Genomic DNA, 26007 nt, shown 5'->3' with positions numbered 1-26007 from the left:
CAACTTAGATCGATGGGTCTTTATCTGTTGTTATGCTGTGAAGTTTCTCAATTCCAGAGTTGCACTGTTTACCTCTGCGTCGAACGGGAAACAAGAGACGCGCAGTCGGTACAGCAGTATAAACAACCGTCTCGCGAGAGAATTTCACGGCCTATAAATGAGCGCTTAAGCAAGCACAGCTTTTCTAATGATGCTTAATATAGCATGCGCCAACTGCATGATGAAGTTAAAGAAAGCGATAAATTACCAATTCATACAGTATGCATGGGGATCACAGTTGCGTTTGTTTAAGTGACTCGGCCGCTCATATTGACTCCTCTCAGGGTGGAACACCACCACTCATATGCGCAGATATGTATGTTTTGTTACCTTTTGACATCATTTCACATCAGTGATTATCATTTTCCCAAATATCTAACGCTAGCAACGATCTGTGGCTGTAGATGTCGATGTAAACAAGTGCACCACTTTGCTAAATCTGACATGGAAGGCAAGGCTGCGCTCAAACACTTTTTGAATATGCGAAATGTCTAACGGATGTACAAACGGAATGCAAAAAAATGTGCGACTGCAGATATCAGCAAAAAGAAACTCCAAGGCATCCATGTTGGCAAAGGGAACTGATCGTGCGTTTATCGGCCGCACTGTTGGCACAACAGCGCACTCAGGCCTGCTCAACGAGCAGTCGGTGAGTGCTATATGGCTTCCAGGAATGACAAGTTGCCCCGGAGAAGCCATTATTAATTATTTACGATCGACTGAACACACAAGCGACGCGCACACAACGTGGGCGCCGGTACACAAATCAAGCGGCGAAAGCCCCAGCACCCTTTCAAATCGTTTCCAGCGGCGTGCGGCAGAGGGCAACAAGGAAAATGGAAAAAGCGGATTGTGTACGTACCCGCCATCTCGTCCGTATGCGGTCGGTCCCCTTTGGCTGGAAAGACGATGCAGTCCCGCACGTGATGCAGCTGTGGCACGTTCACCGCGGTCAGCTTGCGGATGTCGCCCGGGTGCATGCACGGGTTCTTGGTCACGACGACGTCACCTGCGCACGTCCCAGATGTCCGCGGCGACATGAATGAAGACGCGCAGAACTGAATTCCAAGTTGCGTTTATGGACGGAGTATAGAATGGTACAGTACGACCGGCATATATTGTTCGTTGTGCTCGTTTTAGGGCGTAAGTTGTACTTGAGAAAGGGTAGAACGGGATGAGAAACACCAAATGAGGTTTAATTGTCGTTATCGTTTGCTTGGTCCTTCCGGGCTCTGAAAATACCTGCGAGTTATGAAAAATGAAGTGTCCTCTGGGCGTGTGATTGGCAGCACATTCAAGAGAATTTGGAAAGAACGAAGCCCACATTGAGTTAAACCCAATAAAAAATTTCCCGCAACAAAGTAGCTACAAGTCACCCACAGCTAGACTCCTGTCATGGCCACGGACCTTCCTAGCCCCCCCCCCTCCCCGGCAGCTAGATGAGCACAAATCTTTTGGCTTCTCCTCCAGATAGCGACAACTCAAGCCATAATAATTTCATCAAAGCGAAAGCTTTGACTACACTGAAAACAGTAGACGGTTGGAGCATGTGTACACCAGTAGGCGAAAAAGAGCACATGCGTCACCCATTTCAACGCGATAGCGTTAAGGAGCTCGTGTCGCAAAAAAGCCGGTGTCGTCGGAGTCGGCGGCGTTGACCGTGAACGATAACCTCCTGAGACCCGGCTATGGGGATTTGTCCAATATATTGGACATTCAGAAATGAGACAGTACTCCTGTAACAAGGCTTTCATCCTCATAAAACCGCACTGTCCAACTTATTGGACACCTGCTTGTGCCATCTATGCAGCATTAATGAAAATACATCGTTCAAATTCCCGCCGAAACAGTTCCACAATGGCGGCATTCTGCGGCACAGCGTTTTACGGCAACTGCCGGAGAAGCAAGCACGGTTTCTCGTATTTCGACCTGCTTTCAGGGCATATCCTTGATATTATATTAAAGTTAATACAAAAGCGTACGCGCAGAATACGGAATTTAAACTGTTCGCGCGCTTGCTTTATTTTAGACTTCCTTTGATTTCGCGTGTCCATTACGTTGGACGCTGGGACTCAACCCGGTTTCTTTTACTGCGCTTTTGTGATGGCCTTGTCATGAACAGCAGACGAGTACTGTTGGCATTTAGTGGCTTGTGGACAAAATCGCGTCTCTTTTTTTTCTTTAGGGGACCGGCCTCGCGTGTCTGATGAATTAAGCCGATACTTTTCCTTTTTCAATCCATGGCTTGGACCCACAAGACACCTGTCGCACGTGGTCTCGTGAGGGGAAAACATATCGATATCCCTCTGCCAGATATTGTGCGCATGTACAACGTCAACATGGGCGGTGTTGACAAGGCAGACCGTATGAAAAGTTACTACAGGATAAAAGCACGCGTCAACAAGTGGACAATCAGAGTCATCTTTCACCTCTTCGACATTGCCCTCAGGAACTCCTGGGTGCAGTACACGAGGGACATTCGCTCCCTAAAGAAACAGTGGAAAGAAATACTCAAATATATGCAGTTCTGCCAATCTGTTGCTGAGACTCTCGTGGCTTACGGGAAGAAGCAGGATGAAACGGAGAGTGAGAATGAAGCCGAGTGGCATCCACCATCAAAGCAGGCTCGACTGTCTCCTCGAGAACCCCAAGAAAAGAGCACTACCAACTGCCCAATGCTGGCACACACTGGAAACGCTGCCCGTTGCAGACTACAGCGCTGCGACACGAAAACAAAGTTTTTTTGCCCCAAATGTCCGCTCTTCTTCTGCTTCACCAAGGACACAAAGGTGTTTTGAAATTACCCACAGGAAGTGAACACAAGAGCAAAATTTTCGTTGAGCAGAGGAATGCTCCTTTTATGTACTTTATTCACTACTTTGCCTTTCGAGTTATTAAAATATTTTCGCACACGAGTTTGAGCGCAATATCTGCGGTACGTCATTACGTGCGCGCTGGGTGAAAAAAGACCGGGTAGCATCCCAGTGTCCAATATAATGGACATCGCGCTGAGCTGAAACTATCAGGGCTGTTGAAAAAATATTCAACACTTTTCCCCTTCTCAACCCTACTGACTTATTCTGGAAGTTTGGGAAAAATCTGTGCACCAAAATACATCCCGGGTCTCAGGAGGATAAATCACGGCAGGCACTTCATAAATAAAAAGCAACTTCCAAGATGGGCTGGGTGGGAATCGAACCAGGGTCTCCGGAGTGTGAGACGGAGACGCTACCACTCAGCCACGAGTTCGATGCTTCCAAGCAGTACAAACGCGCCTCTAGTGAATGCGGTGTTGCCTTCGAAACGAGCCGTGGAGGGTTATACTGTGCTGTATATCGGTAATTATGAACATGTAACTTACAGAAGTCGCAATTACACGAGTAGCGAAGTGCGCTTCCGCTGCATTTCTTCTGCGCTTTCCGCACACGCAGAGCCATCTTGCGGCAAACACAGAAGACCCCCTCCTCTCCATGTACGGCGCTGCCCCGACAGATGGCGCGCCACGCGCGCATTGGATAAAGCCCCTCAATCTCCCAAAGTAGCGCCATTCACTTCCCTCCTCCTCCGCTCAGCGCGGCCTCGACGGTGGCGCCGCTGGTGGTGGGCCTGCCGTAGCAGACGACGGCTAACACGCTACGGGAGGAAATCCGCGGAAAAGTTTGTTCGAGTCCTGCGGAGCAGTTTTTTCAATCTAGATCTTGCTTTGTCAGTCGGTAACTGGCCTTAAGAATGTCGTGTCGGATTTGCGGAAGAAATAGAGAAAAGCACCATTATTCAAGGCGTATTTAAGGCGTAAAGCCCGCGCACGTTGAAAGTTCGTGTTGCTGAAACACGACACAAGCACGCGGTGTGCTCAGATACGCGAGTAATTACCAGAGTTTCAGGTTTTGACAGCGCGAAAGTATGTGCACGTGGTTTCGTAGGTTAATTTACGTACCTGCAGGATGCTTTTGTTCGGCCGGCGCGTGAGAGATTCCGACTGTCTGCGGTCAGCAATGCCTGGCAGCAGGGCCGTTTCTGTTCCGCGCCTTTTACAGATGTACGTAGCTCATGCACAGGTTGTGGTGGCCATGAGCAACGTTTTCACACATAGGCGGTATAGATAATTTTAACAACGTACCAGCATATGAAATCGTTATTTATTTACTACAGTGCAAATGGTTAGAATTTGATAGAAAAGAAAGAAGGAACTTGATGGGACAACTGGAAAGAGGTTCAGAAAATAATTATCCCCCTCCCTCATTGGCACCAGCAACACTTTTGTTGAAGTGCTAATTTTATCTCTGTATACTACGTGCGTCTGTATTCTTTTGCGTTGTAAGTTTTCACAAGGAAGCAGTGTTGCGTTAACTGGAACAGTCAAGGCGCACAAGACAGAAGAAAAGTTGATTCTTGGGTTTTACATCCCAACACCACGATCTCATAAGGCACGCCATAATGGGGGCTCTGGATTAATTTTTTTGCAGCTGGGGTTCTTTAACACACCCCCAATGCACTGGACACGGGCCCGTTTTGACACGGGCGTCAAAACAAGAGGTTGGAAGAGCCGTGTCACTTCACAAAGCCGCGCGTTCTTTGCCACTTGCTCGAAGTCAGCCCGCCCGATCTTGTGAATCCACACTTTTCTTCGTTTTGCGTTGCGCCCGGCGCATGGTAAAACAAAACGCTTTTTGCCGTCACTGGGTCTGTTGTGGCAACCGTAGGCGCAGCAGTACGGCATCGCAATTAAGCACTCGGCCCTAACACATTGTATAAAACTACCGCGCTCCTTCAAACCGCCTGCCGTACTTCGTCGCGCAGGCCCAAGAATGGGGGTCGCAGCGCGCTGAAATGAAAAGATATACAAAAGCGCGGCGCCTGCTCTGCGCCGGAAAGAAAAAAATATACAAAAGCGCGGGGCCCGCTTTCACGTGACACAGATTGGCCAATGGGGGAGCGGAGGAGGCTGGGGCGACAGGAGGAGTGGAGGAGGAAGCGCCTGGGTGAGCGGGGTGGCGGAAAGATCTAAGAATGGCGCTACTTTTGGAAAATTGAGGGGTTTTAGCATTGGAGCTGTGCGAGGCGGGTCGCTCCCGGACTCTCTCTCCCCTGACAACGCTTCGCCTTGCTCCCTGTCTGTCTATCTGTCTATCTCTCTGCCCGTGCCGATCACGTTTGGCTGGCGTGCATCATTTCCCCCTCCGAGATAGCGAGTTCTTTGGTTCGTTCCGCTTGCTCAGGCGCACGTTTCGTTGCTGCGCCGCACGCCGCGTTGCTCGACCATATGGCTCGACGCTCACCGCGTCCGATGCAGGGCGCCTCGTAAGTGATGGCTGCCCTGTGGCCCATTGTCTTGCACCCCTTGGCGGGTCGACAGGAACGCTGTCGCGTTCCACTCTTGAAGGCGAAGCTTAAGCGTCCTCCAATTTTTTAATGCGCTGTTGTGAAATGGCAAGAGGATTTGGCACCCGGAGGTGCCGTGTCCCACAGCTTACATGTACTCATCAACCCAGCATCATTCAGTACATTGCACGGCGCTACACCCTCAACCCGGTTTGATTGGGCGGGCGCTTTGTTTCGGGCCAGCGGTCCTTCCCGGACAAGGGGGCTGCTGTGCCGCAGCACAGCTGAGCTACTGCACTCAACACAGAAACAGTCATGTCGGTCTTACAGGACACGAGCTTGACAGACCCTCGGATTGCCTTAACACAAAAGAGGTCAAGGCATACAACCATGGAGACCGCCAAAGCCATCCACGGAGCAGCGCGACCGCACGAGGGTGCGCCACGACCGGTTCTGGCTCTGGATTCCACTGAGCCAAACAATTCCCCGTAGATCGACGGGCACACACGGCCAAGTCGAGAAACCTTAGGAGTATGCATCATAAATGAATCGAGGGCTTTCCACCTGACTCCTCAATAATCACGGCAGGGCAAGCCCACACTTCGAGAAACTTCTTGCCGCCCAGGTGGTGTTGCTCCCTAGTAAGATGGAATCAGACCTCCTCATGTGCTTTGGCAAGCAATTCGTGAAGGCCCGGTGTCCTCCCTCGAAAAGCGCATCACAGCATGCCAACAGAACTTGCTATGAGCACTCAACAAGAAGAAACACGAAATGGTTGATCGCCTGCTTAGGTAAAGGGTACAAGAAGCCAATAGTCTCATATGGAACACCTGAAAAACTAAGAAGATTAGCAATCCGCTGGAGAAGAGCCGCGGCAAGCAAGCACTGCGTAACAATATGAACCGAGTACTCACGACTATCACGAAAAGGGCACACTCCATGAACCGGTATGGTTGTGCAGGGCCTGTAACTCATAGGCAGGCACAATCGCGCCAGGCGGTAGATGACCGCAGCTCGCCTGGCGTCGAGGAAACTGGCCGTAGTGGGCTTCCAGCATGGACTTGTGGATGGACAGATCTTACCTCTGGTAATGCGGGGGTAGATTTGGGGTGAGGATATCGACTAGTTTTTGGATTGGAGTTTAAACTACATGGATGCCGGGGTGAATTTCACCGAGACATACCAGAGAGTTCTCAGCCGCGGCATAAATGGTGGAAGGGAAGCTGAACGAGGCGCGCAGTGGGGAAATGTGCTTTGGGAAGCAAACAGTGTCGGGTACTAATAAAGAAAGAAGTAAAGCTTCTAGTCAGGAGCATATCGAGTTAAGAGCGACCTGGGCCCACATGACGTATAGTGCTGTAGCCACGGCACCCAGGTCGGGAATTCCGAGTCCTCCGTTATCCTTGGGCAACTGAAGCACCTGCCGAGCTACATAACCAGTTGTCTATTTACAGAGGAAACGAAAGAGGACCCTTTCCAAGATAAGCTTGGTTCGGTTTGGAGCCCGAGGAACACACGCCACGTACGTGCGAAAGGAAAAGAAAAGTGAGCGAAGAATTGTCGCTCGAGCTGTTAGTGGACATGACAAAGCGGTGAATTCCTGAATCCTGGCTTCACGCTTCCCTTAGCTTGCCGCCAGTTTTCAGGATACAGGCCGTCTGGATCGAATAGCAAACCTAATATGTGCAACCGCGTTCTCGCGGTTAGACAATGAACGGGCAGCGTACTAGACGGAGGTACATGGCTGAACTTTCCGGCCTATTCAACCTTGCACCACACACCTTGCAGTAATTATCCATGACATCCAAGATGGTGCTAGCTGATGCCTCGTCCTGGACGACAATAGACATGTTTTATTACCAGAGGGCAACATGGTGGGAGTAGGAACCTGCCAATTCGACTGTCACAGGACAGCCTATACAGAAGTGGTTCAAAAGCGAGTACGTAGAGGGCAGGCGAGAGAGGATCCCGCTGCGGTCCACTACGCCCCACAGTGAAAGCATCCGAGACGCAATCCTGTATGAGAACAGCAGAAGAGAATACAAAGCTTGGACAATTCGCAGAGAACCCATGCTAAACCAGCCTCATCCAAACCCCGGTAAAGGTACATGTGGCTAATGATATGAAAAGCCTTCTCCTTATCGAAGGAGCAGAGAACACCTGGAATTTTCCTGGTATTTGCCCGCAAGATAAAGTCCCTCACTCCTAAAGCGTGAAGCTGAGTTGAACGCCCCTGGACACAACGTGCCTCGTGCGGACCCAAAACAGTGTTCAGTACTGGAGTGAGCCGCGTACAGACACTTTGCTATGAGCTTGTAATCGCAGTTCAGAAGCGTGATTGGACGCCATCTTAGATCGGTGTTTCTCGACTCATCCTTACAGAGGAGAGTGATTAACCCAGCAGCAGCAGCTTCTGCTGCTTTGAGACGCTGACCGAGGTAATTCACTGAGTAGCCTGCTCACCAGTGATGTGAACGGCTTCCCTAATAGTGTCCAAAGCTTCACATAAAATTCAACTGTCACACCATCGGATCCTGGACTGCGATTATGCTTCCCAGACTTCAAAGCCGCAAATAGCTCCTCTTCGACTATTACTGAGTCACAAACTTCCGACGACTAAGTAGGTTAAACGAATGGAAAGACAGCTGGAATTGCAGCTGGCTCGGCACACAAGTTTATGTAAAGTGCCTCGCCCGTGCAAGAACTTCATCTGGTGACGCGACTATGCTCCGATCGCTTGGATCAACTAGGAAAAAGAGAGTTGTGCTGTTCCTTGAAAGATGTCTACGTTGCACATTTCTGCTGCTCCGTGCTTCTATTTCCCACCGCTCTGCTCGGTTTGCGAAGTTCCTTTCGGAGTGAGGCCCGCGCCGGAGCAACACCAGGCCCGCATGGCGGTGCCTTCTAGAGCAGGAGCTTCGCGTCGGAGATGATTTCAATCTCCTCGCGCGCTTGACGCTTGCCCCAAGACCTGAGGCACTCGCATGCTGTTGCCTTCACTTCATCCAACTCTCTGCCTTCTAGATTCTCTCTAGATTCTAGATCCTTCTGAGCGAGCGGAAGACAATGCACGATACCTCTGCGCTTGCCTGCCTGTCTTTTAGGAGCTGTGGATTTAGACACCACGGTCTCTGCCCTTGCGAGACTATGTTTGAGTCGGCAAACCGCTGAAATAGGAATCAGTGGTCGCTAAGAGCAGAAGAAACCAACCGGGAAGAATGCATACTGGATTCCATTGACGATGAGACGTTAAAACGATAGATGCGGCTCTGCATGCCCTTTCCTGTCGAAGTCAAGCCTGACTGTCCAGGGCGAAGCATGCGCCAAGCATCGATCAGTCCCAGCCCATCGACGAGCTCTCGCAGTACTAGATCTCCAGCCCTATCCTTTAATTTTCGACTTCTTCTGACGGATACACGATATACCTGCTCTAAGACACAGTTGAAATCTCCTACAAGAATAAGCCAAGAAGGGCCTACCAAGTACGAATCTAATGCAGCAAAACGCTCTCTCTGACCTCTACCTCTACATGGAGTGTAAACTTTAACATTTCAAATGGCGGAATCAAGATCCACTGACAGGATACGGCCCTCTGCATCACTGACATGACGAAGAACGAGGCCGCTAAAATTCGGCATGAAAATGATGGCCGTACGTCGGCAGCCCGACTCGCCATTACTCCAGAAAGGCCTGCAGGTGGTGCTGAAAATTCTGTCAAAGTTGCTGATTTGACCTAACCTATGGACACAAGCTTCTTATAGCACGAGCATATCTGCCTTTTGCATTTCGCTAAGTTAACAACCTGTAACTGTTTGGAAGCTCGAGACAAACCTCTACTATGGAAAGAAGCTATAATGAGAGAAGGAGCCATATTGGGTGAAAGAAATTAAGCGGAAGCTAAGAAAAACAAAGGAAAGACAAGAATAGGCTAGAGAAAGAATACGCTAGTATTGAGTAATACTAGCCGAATGAGGTACGAAAGCTAGAACTGCCTATGACGTAGTCTTCAAGACTAGAGACGCCTCATAAGTAGAAGCGTGCGACTTGTCTGACAATGCGGAGCAGTCGCATTCGATACCCTTACACTGTACACAAGGAGTAACATCGTTCATGTCCGAAGGAGCGTCAGTCTCTCCGTCTGAGTTTGAAGTTACCACAGCAATGCGCTTGAGCAAGCTCCGAGCCATGGGAGCCACCGCCATCCGAGTCTGACGCCCGCCGCGCGGCCGCGTCTCCGGCAGCCTAGCCAGCGCCCTTACTGCCCTGTCTTTTTACGCTTCTTGCGCGCTTCCAGTCAAAGAGCACCGTTGGTCGCGCCACTCAGCGACTCCGGCTCGCCAGAGGCCGCGGCTGGTACAGCGGGCGCAGCGACGTAGGGGACCGCCTGCTTGGTGGCTTCGTGATAAAATCGGCTCAGGGAGACGTGCCACTTCGAGGCAATCTCAAGCAAAGTGGCGAAGAAAGTTGCTACGGCGTCATCACTGTGGCAAATCAAGAAACAGCGGAAATTCTGGAAGATGGTATCCAGTGGAGAAATGGAACCTTCTTGGAAATTCGCAAATTTGGAACCTCCAATAAGGCTCGCCTGACTTTTGCCGGGAATGTGAAGCCACGGACAGTTGCCTACAACTCAGAGATTGTCTAACTGCAGCCGTACCTTCGCACTATCCCGGCCTGTGGTGTGCGTGGCACCATAGGCCACAGAGCAGACCCATGCCCAAATCCAACGCAAGATAAGTGCGGCCTGTGGGGACTACGGGCTCATTTCGTGGAGGGGTTGCGGGCCCCTCATGAGTGCAAGCCGAGATGTGCTATTTGCGGTGGCGGCCATGCCACGAACTCCAGGGTCTATACCGCGAAGTACCGCCTCGACACCAAGATGGCCGCCCAAAAGGCGGGAAACCTGGCTCGACGGGCAGGAGGTCACGTCAGCAGCATTACGCCACCGGCCGTGATTCATCTCTCCGCGGTGACGTCACGATCTCCAAGAAGCAAGCGCCCTCAAGCGTACGTGACGTCAAGGGCGACCAAGCACCACCACCGCCCCTACATGGCGGATCGGGGAAGCAAGCCCACTACCAAGGCGAGACCTGTGCCTGGGCCACTGCAGGCAAAAAGGGAAAACAGGTGAGCGGCTCGGGTAGGATTGACATCTCCTCCCGACCCCCTTCTTCCCCTCACTCGGCGACCGACTCCGAGCTTCACAACCTGGTAGCATCTCTCCGGGTCCAAAACGAGATGCTACTTGCCAAAATCGAAGCCTTTGAAGATGAAACTGCTCTTCCCCTCCAATCTGCCCCCCTAGCAGAAGCTATGGAGAGTGACGTTGCGGCGCCTGTGATGTCGGACGCCATTGTGGCCAATCTTGAAGCCCGTCTTAACGCCAAATTCGAGACCGTTATCGGGCCTGCAATAGAACGCACCATTGCCAAGGTCATGGAGGCCCTTCCTACCATGATTGCCCAACATGTCGCGAATCTCCCCCGCATGGCTAGCCAGGCCGGTCCTCTTGAAGACGCATCTGGTCGGCCCTCCAAATCGTCGTGGAACAAATGATTTTGAAGATGAGGACAGCTGCCCGCTCCTAAGAGCTGAATTACAGGCGCCGATTGCTGGCTCCAGGACACGTACCTTCGCTCCTCTAACCCCTAGATATGAACATGGCGGTACAACCTCGGTGTAGGCGTTCCCCCTTATCTAAATTGGCCTCTCCCATCACTGTACTCAATGGAACTGCCGAGGATTACGGTATCGTACTAAGCGGGCCGACCTTCGGCTTTTCCTTTCAACTTTCGAGCATATGCCAGCCGTGGTGGCCTTTGAGGAGTCGGGAACGGGCGCCACCTTAAACTATACGACGTTTCAGCAGGACCCGTCGTCTTGCCTATGCGGTCATAAAAATTACACTGCACATCTGGACCACTAGACCTCCACCTTGATTTTTTCCATGTAATGGTGACTCTCCTCCCTCTCCGCAAACAGGACCCACAATCGCACATTCTAAATGTCTACTACAGACCAAAATTGTCATGTAGCATTCTCGGACTTTTCAACCGTGCACTAAGAGTTGTGGGTCGGGACCCCCTTTTGATTCTGGGTGGTTTCAACGCCCCTAATCGAGTCTGGGGGTACCGGCGTGAAGAGAAACGGGAACGTAAGTTGGCGGAGCTTGCGTCAACGTTAGGCCTCACTCTTCACACAGACCCCGTCCACCCAACCCGTATAGGGAATTCCGTGACTCTGGATACGTGTCCGGATTTGGCCTTTACCCGAAACCTTCAGTATGCAGACTTGGTCAACACCGAGGAGACGCTTGGTAGCGACCACTGCATCCTAAACCCTATGATTCAGAGAAAGTTATTAGGAAAACCCACTACACAGGCCCGACTGCCAGATTGGTCAAGTTTAGACAAAATTACAGCACTGTGACATCCATACTCGAGAGCAAGGCTACCAGTCATGGTCCCACCAATTTATTTTATTTATTTATTTATTTATTTATTTATTTATTTATTTATTTATTTATTTATTACATACTGCCAACTGCCTCTTGGCAGTCCAGGCAGGAGTGAGTGTATACAAAGTCGGCAATGCAAGTCAAAGTAACAAAAACTTGGGTTACGAGGAACCATAAAAGAATGCTTAATGATACAGACTATTGCGTCGGGAAAGGCAGCATGTACAAAATTACAAAAATAGGAAAATGGTGATTCTAAAACGAACACGCTTCATTGCAAAGATTGTACGGCAATTGGTTTCTACCTTTCGCTCCACCGAAACCCATATTCTCCTTTCCTAGGTGGCATCGGACGTCGTTAACCACCTCCTCCACCTCTGAGAAACGGCGCATTGCCTCGTCTGCCGGTGGCGCCGGCAAAGGCATAACCGAAACTTGAGGCTCGAATTGCCGAGCTCACCCAGCAGGCGACTTTGAGAGACTGGTTTCACTCCCGGCTACCACGCCGCCACGCTAGGCCTTGTCTCATTACGCCTAGCGTCCCTCGTCGTGGCTTTCAGCCCGACGATGGCGGCAGCCACTGTGGTTACGGGCTACGACCCTGCCTCAACGCAAGTGCTTAGGATGGAGACTTCCTCCACCGACCAACTTATGCCCTCGGAGAACGAATACGTCGAAGATATGGTGAATATCTGGAAACACAAGCAATCGAAATTCAAGCCCGCGTCCCTGCACCGAGACGCCGCAGCTGACCGCAACTCCGCAGTTGCGTAAGGCACACATGCGCGGCGTCCCACAGACACCGTGCGTGCCTCTGCTTCCTGGCCGTCGGCGAAGCAACACAAGTAGCGTCCGCATCAAACTCCTCGCCTCTCCCGAGACGACTGCCTCATGGTCCTCAAGCCTCGCGTTCCTTGCGAGCTCCGAACCTTTTCTCCGGCTGATCGTCTGGGCGACGCAATCCGGGCTTACCTAGGTGACCAGACCACCACACAAGTTCAAGTGTGACCAATCTCGGACCAGAACATCATTATCGGCAGCACCACCGTGCTGCCCGATCCTCAACGACTCCTCAGAGATTTCCAGCTGCCGGTGGGGGACCAGCGGCTACCCGTCTGAGGTCCCACCAAGTCTTCCGGGGAAACTTGCAGAGGGGTTATCACCATCAACGTTACCAAGACTCCCTAAAAAATCAAGTTAGAACTTCACTGGCCCCAAGGGCCATCCTTGCGGCTCGTAAACTCGGCGACTCCACCACGGTGGTGGTTACCTTCGACGGCACGAAGCTCCCCGATTTCTTTTGCTGACAACGCGAAATCTGACAGCGAGGCTTCTTCTTGAGTCATCCGTCATCCAATCGACAACCGGGGCCATGAACCGAGCAGATGGAAGCATGCCAATCATCTACAATCAGTCATTACGTCACAAACGTAGCCTTTAATATGCCACTACTGGTCTCGTTGGCCTCATTGTGAACAAGGAACCCGTACGGGTTCAGAAACGTCTTTTTTTTCGCTAGACTTGGTCAGTGACTGCAAACCTTTTCCTCCTCTTTTACCACTGCGTGGCGACATACGTTCCGCAATATATAAATGACAATCCTGGCCTGTCCTCATTGCCCTATCATAGGCCACCTGCCATCTGTGTGCCCCCACGCCAACCGAGACCGCTGTACCCAGTGTGGGATCCTCGCTCCCGAAGGTCTCACCGACCACGATTGCCACCCCAAGAGCTTCCTCTGCCACGGTGCTCACGATACCGGAGCCAGGGGCTGCACGGGCAAATACCGGAAGCCCACGTCACCCTCGGCACATCCCCGAGGGCTCGCATCACCACCACTCTACGACAAGAAGGGCGCCCACCCTAAACAGCCTGGCTCCACGCGCCCGGCCGAAACTCTAGAATTTCCACCGCCCGATGCCTAGGCGGCGCCACCACAGGTGAGTAGTTGGGCAGGAATTGCTGCTCCCAAGCCTCTCCTCCCCCCCCCCCCCTTGGTGTCCTTCTCTCCCCTGAACTTGCGGCCCTCCGCAAGCAAAACGCGGACCTTCAATGGCAAATTGCCTTACTGACCAAGCAAGTTGCATCCTTGTAACAGCGCGCTTCGCAGGCGCCTGGCCCCGCTGGCCGCTGCCCTCAAGCCTAGACCTCCGGCGGCGCCCACACCGAGTACTCCCCCGGCCACCGTAGCTAACGCCCCTCTGCCCATCTGCCCATTGATGCAACTTTGCCCCTCGAGGAGCGCGTCTCCCGCCTTGACAATCTGCTCCACCACCACATCTCCACTTTTTCCGTTCAACGCATTGTAGCTGAGGCCACCACATCTCCACTTTTTCCGTTCAACGCATTGTAGCTGAGGTAGTGCAGGCCATTCAGGCCTGGGCGATTACTCAGTTTAAATCCAAAATATCACGATCCTGCTCTACCTCGCGAAATAGTGTCGCTTCCACGCCCCGGCGCATCAAGGTGGCCACCACCACCTCAACACAGGGCAACCCGGTTTCCATCTCCCTTCTTAACTCTCAAGGCCCCGAACAGGGCATGGAGGATGAGACCTAAAATCTAGTACATTCATGATGGCCACCAATCGTACACCCCATTCAAATCTGCCGTTGCGCATCATCATGCAGCGGAACTCCAAAGGTTTCGGGAAGAGGTGAAAGCGCTCACGCCTTTCCTTATGTATCCAATCACTTGTCTCTCAACCGGCCGTTTTGGCACTCCAGGAATCCGGCTCAATACCAGCCCTTCCCGGTACTGCCCCTACGTAGGCTGTACCACCACTGGCCTCCTCGTGCGTAAGATGTACACGGCAGTTCAGATCGATCTTGATCTGGAGCTCCCGTACGACTACTGCATGATCTCAGTGCTCCCTCAGCGGAGGGACAAAACCCTCGATTCATATTGTGAATCGAGGGTTTCGATTCACAATATGAATCGATTTTCCAGCAGTGGTCCTCGAATGAGAATGTTCTAATCGATTCTAATAGAAATAGTAGAGAAGAACCTTTAAAGGGACACGAAAGGCAAATATTAAGTCAAGCTAAAGTGATAGAGTAGTGCTCGAGCATCTCTAAGACGTCAATATTATCGCTAGCGGGGCTTTGATAAGTGAGAAACTGAGGTAAATGCAAGACATGATTGGAGACTCCCCTGGGACATTCAAGCCCGATGACAAAAGCACTCCTCACTTAAATTCTGTCACTGTATTGTCCCCTCACCTTTCGGGGGTCTCCTTCACGCAACCCTTCCATCAGGCCTTGCGTACGGCGGCCCGTCATTCCCTGGTGATAGTTGGCGACGTTAATGCCCTCATCCTTCACTGGGGCTACCACTGCGAGAAAAATCGAAGCCGAAAGCTTAAGGGGCTCATCTCCTCGCTCAATATCACACTGCTCACCCATCCGGTACATCGCACACGTTGCGGTAATTCGGTCTCACGTGACACTTGCACGGACCTCTTCCTCACCCGTAATATCCCCGATGCTACGTGGGAGAATCTCGATGAAACCGTCAGTAGCGATCATTTTCTGCTCCGCATTGCCTTCCCACTGCGACAGCACATGCGCCAACACTGGGGCCAGACCCGTCTTACCGACTGGACAAAGTTCAGATCTCAACCCTTCCCCCCAATCCCCGATTCAGGCGAATACGCGGCGTGGGCATCCTATGCCCTTCATACGCAAGGCGCGCACACTCAGACCCTTGCCACCTCTAACGTGACTCCTGCTATAGAGCCACACCTCCTTCATCTCTGGGATGCTCGCCACAGCCTCATACGCCGTTGGAGACGAAATAAGCTGAACTGCAAACTCCGCTCCCGTGTCGAGGCGCTCACCCGCACAAGCGGCTGCATATTCTGTGCAGCTTGCAGATTCAAATCGGACCTACACCTGCACAAAGGTAGCAGGCCAGATGAGCTACAAGAGCACGTGGCGACTCTTCCGGAGCCTTCTGGACTCCTCCACCACCCGCGGAGAAACACAGTGTCAACTCCGTCGCGCCTTGCGTGCCTATCAGATCAGGACAGATCAACTCGCGCAGGATCCCTACGACCGATACATTTCTCACACCGTCGACCCCGTGGGCCCGGAATACACATTCTGGTTCCCCCAACTCCTACCTCGAAGCTCCATACACGCTTCCTGAGCTGCGGGCTGCGCTGGCGAAAATGCGACAGACCACCGCTCCCGGCCGGGATAGCATCACAGTGTCGCTCCTAGCCATTATCCCTGACCGGGCTCTTTTATCGCTGCTCCACCTCATTAACTCAATATGGGGTGGCTCGACGCTCCCATCAAAAAGGACCACATCGCTGGTCACATTCATGCCCAAGCCGGGCAAGCCAGTTAGCATTGCGTCCCTGAGACCCATCTCTCTCACCTCTTGCGTCGGGAAACTCATAGAAGCGATGGTCCGCTACCGCCTTTGCGCCTATTTGGAAGCTAGGGGGACCTTTGCCGGCACGATGTTTGGATTTCGCCTATATCTGTCGGCAAAGGACGTCTTGCTACAGCTCCACCACGATATCACGGAGCCGACTACTATGCGCCAAAATGACAAAGCCGTTCTCGTTCTCGATCTTCGGGGCGCGTTCGACAATATCGAATATAGTAGCATTCTCGCTAACGTTTCCACCATAGACTGCGGACAGAAGACTTTCGACTACATCCGCGCGTTCTCATCGCGCCGTCTTCACCCGCCTCGATCCCACAGAACATGGCCCGTATCCACTATGCACACGGGGTAGATCGCAAGGAGCGGTCTTCTCACCCCTACTCTTCAACTTCGCCATGCTGAACCTCCCCTCCCTCCTTCACGAGCTCGAGGGAATACACCAAGAGCTCTATGCTGACGATATTACAATGTCGACCAACACCTGCTCTCCGGTTCAAATCGAGGAATGCCTACAACAGGCGGCCCTTCTAGCGGACACTTACGCCGCTTATTGCGGCCTGGAGTGGTCCCCATCCAAATCGGCCCTCCTATCGGTCACCCACCTACCACCACCCCAGATTTCTCTCCCGTCCAGGCTAGCCCCGTCGGTCCAGTACCTTTGGATTCTCGGGGTTTAACTCCACCTCTTCCTGGACCCTAAGGGTACCATGACTGCTCACCGACGCACCAGCGAACAAGTGAGTCGTATGATTCGGCGGGTGTATACCAAGCGTGGCGGCCTCCGAGGGACCCAGTCCCTCTAGTCAGCCCAAGCGTTTGTGAACAGTTGGGTCCTCTACGCCTCACCCTACCTTCACCTGCGTCGTCACCACGAACAATTCAATGCAGTTTATTCGCACATACATAGATGGTACAGGATGTCCACGAGGCGCGACAAAAGGTGGCAACAATGCCTCCTGACAGGGTCTTCACCTCGGGATCACACATTATGACAGCAAGTCGGCACGATAAAATACTGCATTCTTCAGATCTCACTACATTGCGAGGTCAAAGAAATCAGTGGAAGTTCAGAAATACAATGCTGTGTCACATATGACAAATTATCCTAAGATTTAATATTATACATTGAATTCATCATTCTAATTCACGGAAACATTGATGTAGAGAATCATTCAAATAGCACTTGCTCAAAATAAACGAAATGTACAATTCTAAGCAAGAGAGGCCGGAGAAGAAAGCATCATTTTCATTTTTTTCTTAAATTGAGAAAGGGTTTGGCAATCATTTATGCAGTTGATCATTAAAGGACAAGCGTTACATAGTGTAACTATTTGGTTGTCTATGTTCTGAGTACCATAATTTGTGCGTGACTTCGACCAAACCATAGATACAGTGCGCAAGTTATGGGTAAGGTTCCTCTTTAAGTACGTAGTGCGGAAGGATGTAAAATCTTCCTTAATGTAATGAAAAATAAGTACAGCCAATGAGAAGCTGTAAGGTTGATAGTACGGCAGTACCTTAACTGCGTCGTACAGGGATTCTTTGATAACAGGTGAACGCCCTGAACTGAAGCGAGAAAAGGCGGCCTGAATCTGATTTGTTACATGTACCCCAAACTAGCTGACAGTACATAAAGTAGGAGTGGACTACGGAAAAATAAATCTGCTTTCTCAAGCGCAGAGGTAAAAGATATTTTACGCGTTGCAACAAACCGATGGACCTAGATGCTTTCAAACGAACCTGAGCCACGTGATCAGTCCATGTTAAGTCATATTTGAAACAGACGCCCAGGAAGCGGCAAGAATTTGTTGGCAATAGATTGGTATTATAGATCTGTAGTTGGACGTGATGATTCAAGGGCTTGTTTTTGGGGCGGAAAATAATATATTGTGTTTTCTTGATATCTAAGTCAAGTTCATTGTTGTTTAACCCGATCTGTAGCTGACTCAGCCAGTGATTTGCATGTTGTTCAAGTGAGGCTAGATTTGAACCAGAAAAGAAGACATTAGTGTCATCCGCGTAAAGGATAATATCAGGTGCCAGGGGGATGTTAACGAGGTCATTGATGCATAAAACAAATAACAAAGGCCCAAGAATAGATCCTTGCGGCACACCGTACTTAATTATTCCTATATCTGACAGAAATTCATTCATACTAGTGTAATGTTTTCTTCCTTTGAGATAACTCTCTATCAGCTCATGTTCTATTCCTCTGATACCATACTTTCCCGGTTTTTCCATCAGAATTTCATGTTTAATAGAATCAAAGGCTTTTCGGATGTCAAGAAAAATACCCAGTGTATATAGTTTTTGTTCAAAGTTTTCCAAAATACGGTCCTTTATGAATACCAGTGCTGTCTCCGTTGATTTTCCAGCCTGAAATCCACATTGTTGTTTACATCATATATTATGAGCATTTAAAAATTTTTTTAACCTCGTGTTTATTATGCGTTCGGGGATATTCTGCGCTCCGTGTACAAGCGCGCACTTTACCTCCCCATCGCTACTTACAATCGCCGCTTTGTTGCTCTGGGGGTGCACAACTCCTTCGCGGAGCTGCGGGAAGCTCATCTTGTCAATCAACTCACTCGTCTGTCGCAGATGCCTTGCGGACACCGCCTGCTACACAGACTTGGCCTCAACACACTCTCTAACCCAGTTCCTCCCTCCCCTATACCGGAACTCTGGCGCCAGAAGCTATGGGTGAAGCCATTTCCCCGCAACATGAATCCCGAACAATACCCGGTCGCAGGCAGGCGCGTGCCACTGCCCTTCAGGCGCGCCACTCCGATCGCCCCGGCGTATTCTACGAAGCCGTCTCGGGCCCTTCACCCTCAGGTCACTTCATGGCGGCTGTGATCACCGAGGGTCACCACGTCGATGGACTCTCCTTCAAGAGCCGTCACTAACTTATGCAGAGGAGGTTGCCATCACTTTGCCCGCCTCCCACCCCACCAATCCCATATCTTGACAGATACGCGCTCTGCCTGTTCTCGATACATCCAAGGTTCTATCGCCCCGCTGGCGGCTAGTCTCTTTCGGGCCGCCTCCTGGCGCTTCAACCCTCCCTCCATCAGAATAGTCTAGACCCCGGGCCACACAGGTCTTCCTCGCTTCGAGTAGGCGAATGCCGCTGCCTGCACTTCTTCCCTCCGGGCCGCTGCCCCTCCATGTCATGAGTCGGATCCTGGCAACTTGAGCCTCACACGCTACAGCGATATTCTGGATTATTACCGCAATTTGCGCCGCCTCTACCTTGACCCTGCACGCCGTTTGGCGAAAGCGGACGAATGACTCGTACGCCGCCTTCGGACCAATACTTTCCTTAGTCCGGCGGTCGCCCGACACTTCATGCCGTTAATATCAGGCACGTGCCTGACTTGGCAGGTCCTTGCCGATACCTTTCACGTTGTGGCTTCGTGCCCTGCCACTCCACTCTCCTTCTCATCCCCTTACCCCATCCCTACTAGAGAGGCTTGGGAGGAGTACCTGCTCGACCGCTCTACCTTGAAAGCTCAACGTCCCTTGGTGGTGTGCGCCCTGGCAGCGGCGATCTCCAACAGCGTCCCGGACTAGGAGCTCCCACTCAGGTGCACAGCAAGCAACTCTCTTAATAAATTCTTGAATAAAATGTTTCTACCACCACCACCCAGCAGGCGGCCTAGCGTGCGGCCCAGCTCACAGACGCCAACTGGGTGGATCGTTGAAACACGGCGCCGCTGCAGTTGTCCAGCAGTAACACCTGGCGGCTCTTCCGCGCCCTTATCGACCCAACACAGACACGCACAGAAACTCAGAAACCTCTATAACGTGTCATACACAGCTTTCACGGTAACACGACTCAGCTAGCGCACAAGTTAGGGCATCAATACTTGTGCACTACCCAGGACCCCCGCGTACCGACCTACTCTTATGCAGGTTCGGAGAATGCTGAGCTGGACCAGCCGTTCCAGCTCCACAATCTGCAGGCGGCCCTTGCGAAAATGAAACATGGCACAGCCCCTGGTCGGGATAAGATTACAGCCAAATCGCTCGCTAACCTACCCGACCTGGTCTACCAGTCCTCATTGGATTACATCAATTCAATCTGGCTCGGGGACATGCCACTCACCAACGATTGGAAGACCGCTCTGGTCACTTTTAATGTCAAAGCTGCCAAGGCCATCAACACGGACAACCTTCGCCCCATCTCTCTCACCTCGTGTGTGGGCAAACTAATGGAGACGATGGTGCGTGACACATTGTCCGAGTACATAGAAAATCAACACACCTTCGCAGACTCCATGTTCAGATTTCGCCCACATATGTCTGCACAGGATGTTTTGTTACAACTTAATCGAGGCATCCTTCACCCGGTCGAATGCCTCCACAAAGCTGTGGCCGTACTCGCCTTATACTTGAATGGGCCTTCGACAACATTACTCACGAGGTACTATGCACTCACCTTTCATTAACCACACGTCGTGGTTGCTCAGTGGCTATGGTGTTGGGCTGCTGAGCACGAGGTCGCGTGATCGAAACCCTGCCACGGCTGCCGCATTTCGATGGGGGCGAAGACACCCGTGTACTTAGATTTAGGTGCACGTTAAAGAACCCCAGGTGGTACGGCGTGCCTCATAATCAGAAAGTGGTTTTGGCGCATGAAACCCCATAATTAAATTTTTTTATGTTTCATAAACCAGCTGCGGACACATCGCTTTCTGATTTATTCGGCAATTTTTGACAGATCCTGAGCCCTACATTAAGATGCAGGACACTGATCACGGCCCGTTCCGACTTGAAACCAGAGGAACACCACAGGGTGCAGTGCTGTCTCTTCTACCTTTTCTACCATTCAATCTGGCTATGATGCACCTGCTGGCCCCATTGGGTGCTGTCGCTGGTGTGCAGCATGCGATGGCCACTGTGGCCTGAAATGCTTCCCTCAAAAATCTGAATTTGTACACATATGCCCTTCACCAAAGTATACGGCCAGAATTGAGCTCTCTCTGGAGACAGGACCAATCCCTGAACACACAGAATTCCGGGTACTGAGGCTTTGCATTCGTCAACATAGACGGTCGGACACTACCGTGGCCAAACTTCGTAAGGTGGGGGACTAGGTGGGCCGCATGGTCGGCCGAATTTCCAACAAACGCGAGGAGCTGCGATGCAAAAACGCCTTGCGGATGGCGGATGCATTCGTGAAGAGTCGAATCATATTCGACTTCCTAGCTCCACCTTCGGAAACAAGACGAGGATGCACTCGAAGTCATCGTCACTCTCCACGTTGCCCCGTCTGAAAGGAGAGTGTACGCGTCAGAATCCCCAGAACAGTGTTAACGAGTTTGGCTAAATATAGCCGCATCGGACTACAGAAAAAAAATTTTGACCTCGACTTGTACGAGTTGGCTATGTGGCTATATTTCGGCTGCTGAATATGTGTGACTTGGCTTTGTTTGGGCTATAAAAGGCGCCCTTATCCACGCTCGACAGGTGGCTCTCACCTACCAAAAGCAAATCTCGAAGGCTGTGTTTTAGCTGGCTGAGCCGGCAGCGTAGCTGTGCGTGTGTGCGTGCGCGAAATGCCACCCTGCCCTCCCCTCGCTGCCCCGTTGTCTGAGCCGGTGGCTTCGATCTTTGATGCGCTTAAAGCCAGCCTCGGCAACTCGCCGCTTCTGTGGCAATAGGGTGCCTCGATGTCAGCGCCGTCTCCCACGGAGAAGCGTGGCATCGAGGCACCCTAGGTAATTATAGCCATTCATCATGCGGGTGCCAAAGCAAATCCGCTTTTTTCCCACCCGCACTCGCAACTACGCTACTCTCGCCCTCCTTCACAACTTCCTATTAACTCCCTCATCTTCGTCTGTCTCAGCGCACGGCCGCACGGAGAGTCTAAAAGATGGAATTTTGGTGTACCATTGAGAAAATAAAAACACGGTTGGAGAGCCTCTCGTTCCAAACTTGTCGAAATCAGTTTTTTCACTCCTTTGCGCTTGGCTGTGTGGAATGCTGCTGTAGAGTGGGTTTTAACCTTGTCTCCTTGACTAGGACCGATCACAGAAATAGACTGGCAATGGGAACATTAGAAATCATCTTGCACGTTTGGATGCTGCGAAAAATTCCAGCCAGATCACCGCTTTCTGACCAGACTTAACACTTCCGTAATGTAAGGTCAATAAAAACAATGCAAGCCCAGAAAACGGATACTGTAGCTTTCACCCTGATTCAAAAATAAGCGGCGGAAGCGTATGTAACTACCCCTGGTTTACCTAGGTGCACGATGCTGAATATTACTTTGCGTTCACGACAGCTAAAAAGCAGAGTTCGTAGTTAATATTACTGTATATTAGTAAACATAATAATTGAGTACTATATGTTATATAATAAAAGCACTGCGATAGGCTTGAGAGAAAGTTTAGTGGTTTAGAGAAAGTTTAGTACGGGGTGTCTGGCGGGGAATCGTGCGCTCACGAGGGCAGGACTGTGGAGTGGAGGTACTATAGTTGTTTTGTTGGCAGCGCCACGGTCGATTTGTTTCACCCTCTGCAGCGATTCGCTGGAACTTCAGTGTTTCCGGGGCCAACCAGAAAGTGTTCTGTGTGCAAGCGTCATGTAGATGTTGTGAATGTCAAGGGTCGACCATCACGGCGACCCGGACATCTTGTTACGACGGGTTGTGCAAAAAAAAAAGGATTGCCAAAGACAAATGCGAAAATATGTGTGCAAATAAAACTGGCTGTATTTGGCTACAGATCTTCTTTTGCAGCTTTTTTGTGTTTGGCTACATTCGCGCTACAACTTCGCTAGCATTGGGCTACGCCGCCTCGTCCCACCTGGCAACACAGCCCCAGAGTCATCGCTGCCCGCGGCGGCGTCTACCACACTCCAAAAAGCCCGACTATTCTCGTTCTCCAACTCAGTTGTTGTGCTAGCTACCGGCGAAGCAACCGCCTCCTCTGCTGCATATCCCTGCTGTTCTGGCCGTGTGCTTACTGACAAGTAGGTGGGGACTGTACACGCCAAAACCTCGCGTTGGAGGAGACCACGCAGACCGTCGTGCTCGCAGCGCGCGCACTTCAGTGTGTCGCACACGGCCGCGTGGTGACCTTCCAGGTTACATGTACGGCACAACCGAACACTCACTCAAACTCAAACTGCACGACACGCTCTTCTACTCAAAGAAGGTTAGGAACGGGCCGCACCACCTCCATCCGAATGCGCCGTTTTCCAGTATCAATGCCAAAGAACCCAGGCACGTACTCTTCGGATATCCCGCGGATCCTGCCAAAGACCTCCAGCTCGGTGACAAGAGCTTGGTCTGGAAGATCCGCGGGGTATCCAAGAATCCTAACAATCTTCGCACGCACACCTCGACACTTGAAACGAATCTCAACATCGCGAACATTGAATGCGGTATCAGCTAAGAAGCGATCAACCGCGACCTTACTCTTGAAAGTCACCTCGAAATTTCCCGCACCGAAATGCTCAACAGACTTCAAGTCGGCCAGCGATAAGCACTGCATAAGCGCCTTGCAGACGTCATCTGTCGCGCCTTTCGAAACACGACTGAAAAATTTCAGCGGACAAAGCCGCGAAGGGGCCACCATCGCGGGGGAAGCCACGTGGCACCGGCGCCTAGCCGAAGTGAAGCTAATACTACACAAGTGCAAAAGCTAAATACCTCACCTAAACGCAAAACACAGCAAAAAACCACGAGGGCAGCTCACCGAATGGATGGACACCTGGTCGGAACCTTCAAGAACCCACGCCGTATCCAGACATTTCGGCAGGAGACTACGTGGAAGGAATCAGCTGTCTCACGAACTCAAACTCACGAAGGAGCCCGTGTCCCAGCAAATCCAGTGTCCGCGTCGGACACCGTTTCGGCAAAAAGGTTTTCGAACCACCCATACCTAGGGCCTCCAAAAAATCGTAATCTACGACTCACACAGAACCTACAGATATGATAGCTCTCTGATTGTAATTAGAATATACCAGAAAACATAATTATGTTACGCGAAAACTAAAACCCTTTACCAGCGTTTCTGCAATTCATAGACTGCCGACGGCGCCCGCCACTTGTGCCCGCCGGCACGTGAATATCTCGGTATTCCACGTAGCGACGCGCCCGCTTCCTTGAAACACATCCAGATGGCGCCCGCCTCCGCCGCATTGTAGACATAGACGCTACATTTTGTGGGATATTCTGGAAGGGGAAGGCTTAGGTAACGATTGTCTGCAGTTTTTGAGAGATATTTACTTAGCGAATACCATTTGCGTTGAATGGGAAGGGATGAGGAGCGAGGAGAAAGTTCATATCAACAAGGGACTGAGGCAGGGGGTGCCCTTTATTTCCGCTGCTGTTTATGATGTACATGGTGAGGATGGAGAGGGCGCTAGAAGGAAGTAATATCGGGTTTAATATCTCATACAAACAGGCGGGTACAGTAGTAGCGCACCAACTCCCAGGATTTTTTTATGGGGACGACATTGTGTTGATAGCTAACAAGCAAAGTGATTGGCAATCTCTGGCTAATATCTGTGTGCAGGAAGGCAACAATTTAGGTTTGAAATTTAGTGTTAGAAAATCAGGCGTTATCGTATTCAATGAAAACACTGAACAGACAGTGGAGATACAGGGCCAGAAAATACCTCGGGCAACAGAATATAAATATCTTGGTATATGGATAAATGAAGGCAATAGATATATGGAAACACAGGAAAAAACAATAACAGTGAAAGGGAAGAGAAATGGAGCCACAATGAAGCACAGCGCGCTATGGGGATACAATAGGTACGAGATCCTCCGAGGTATGTGGAAAGGTGTAATGGTTACAGGACTTACTTTCGGAAAGCGGTTGTTTGCTTTAAATCAGGGGTACAATCAGGACTCGACGGGAACCAAAGGTCAGTGGGTCGCCTCGCATAGGGCGCTCACGGGAAGACTACAAATGAAGCTGTGCAGGGTGATATGGGCTGGGCTAGTTTTGAAGTGAGGGAAGCTTGCAGTAAAACTGAGTATGAAGAACGGCTGAGGAATATGGAAGAAAGCAAGTGGGCTGGGAGGGTGTTCAGGTATCTCTACAGGAAAAACATTGATTCACAGTGGAGGAAAAGGATTAGGGAGCTTACCAGCAAGTATGGGGCCTGTAGGGTGGGCAACACAGCAACAAAGAAGCTCAAGCGGGAAGTCAGAGAGGCTGAATTAATCTCATGGGTCGCGGCAATGGAAACGAAACCTGCCATGAGTAACTACTTAAGAGGAAAAAACGAAATCAGGAAAGAAACCATTTATGATAACTCAAAAGAAAGCTCATTACTTTTCGAAGCGAGATCGGGATGCCTTAAAACACGCACCTATAAAGCGAGATATAAGACGAAAGAAGAAGCATGTGTTTGCTGCGGTAAAGCTGGGGAGACTATGGAGCATGTTTTATTACAATGTGACGACGTCTACCCAGCGGTCGATTTAGGCGCCACTAGCCTTCTTCAAGCACTTAGGTTCAGCGAGAGCAGTGGATAAGTAAACATGTCCGCAATAGGCATTAGTAAGAGGCGATTAGAGGATTGGTGGAAGTACGGAAGCGACAAAAAACGGAGACGTACAAAAGCACAGTTTCAAATGGGGGATCAGAAAATTTGGGTGGAGTAGTTCATAGTTATTTTTTCTCCTTTTTTATTGTTTAACCTAGGTAGGGCATTAGGCAGTATAATAGCAAGAGCTTGGTGGCGCAACCCACCGCCCCGTTCCAAAGGGGACGCTCATAACATCCATCCATCGTAAAGCTTCGTAAAGTAGCGACAAATAC

General features: G+C 50.9%; 1 protein-coding gene across 1 annotated transcript in view; it reads right to left on the bottom strand.

Annotated features, from left to right (window-relative positions):
- Positions 1–26007, bottom strand: part of LOC135913486 (uncharacterized) — a 175327-nt gene that overhangs the window by 67064 nt on the left and 82256 nt on the right. The window contains exon 14 of the mRNA XM_065446053.1: positions 902–1048. Coding sequence (XP_065302125.1) covers positions 902–1048 — 147 coding nt within the window. The remainder of the gene's footprint in view (positions 1–901; positions 1049–26007) is intronic.

Source organism: Dermacentor albipictus, unplaced genomic scaffold (assembly GCF_038994185.2).
Source record: "Dermacentor albipictus isolate Rhodes 1998 colony unplaced genomic scaffold, USDA_Dalb.pri_finalv2 scaffold_14, whole genome shotgun sequence".
NCBI lineage: Eukaryota > Metazoa > Arthropoda > Arachnida > Ixodida > Ixodidae > Dermacentor > Dermacentor albipictus.
The sequence above is the reverse complement of the archived record's forward strand: the minus strand, read 5'-3'. Positions and strand labels throughout refer to the sequence as shown.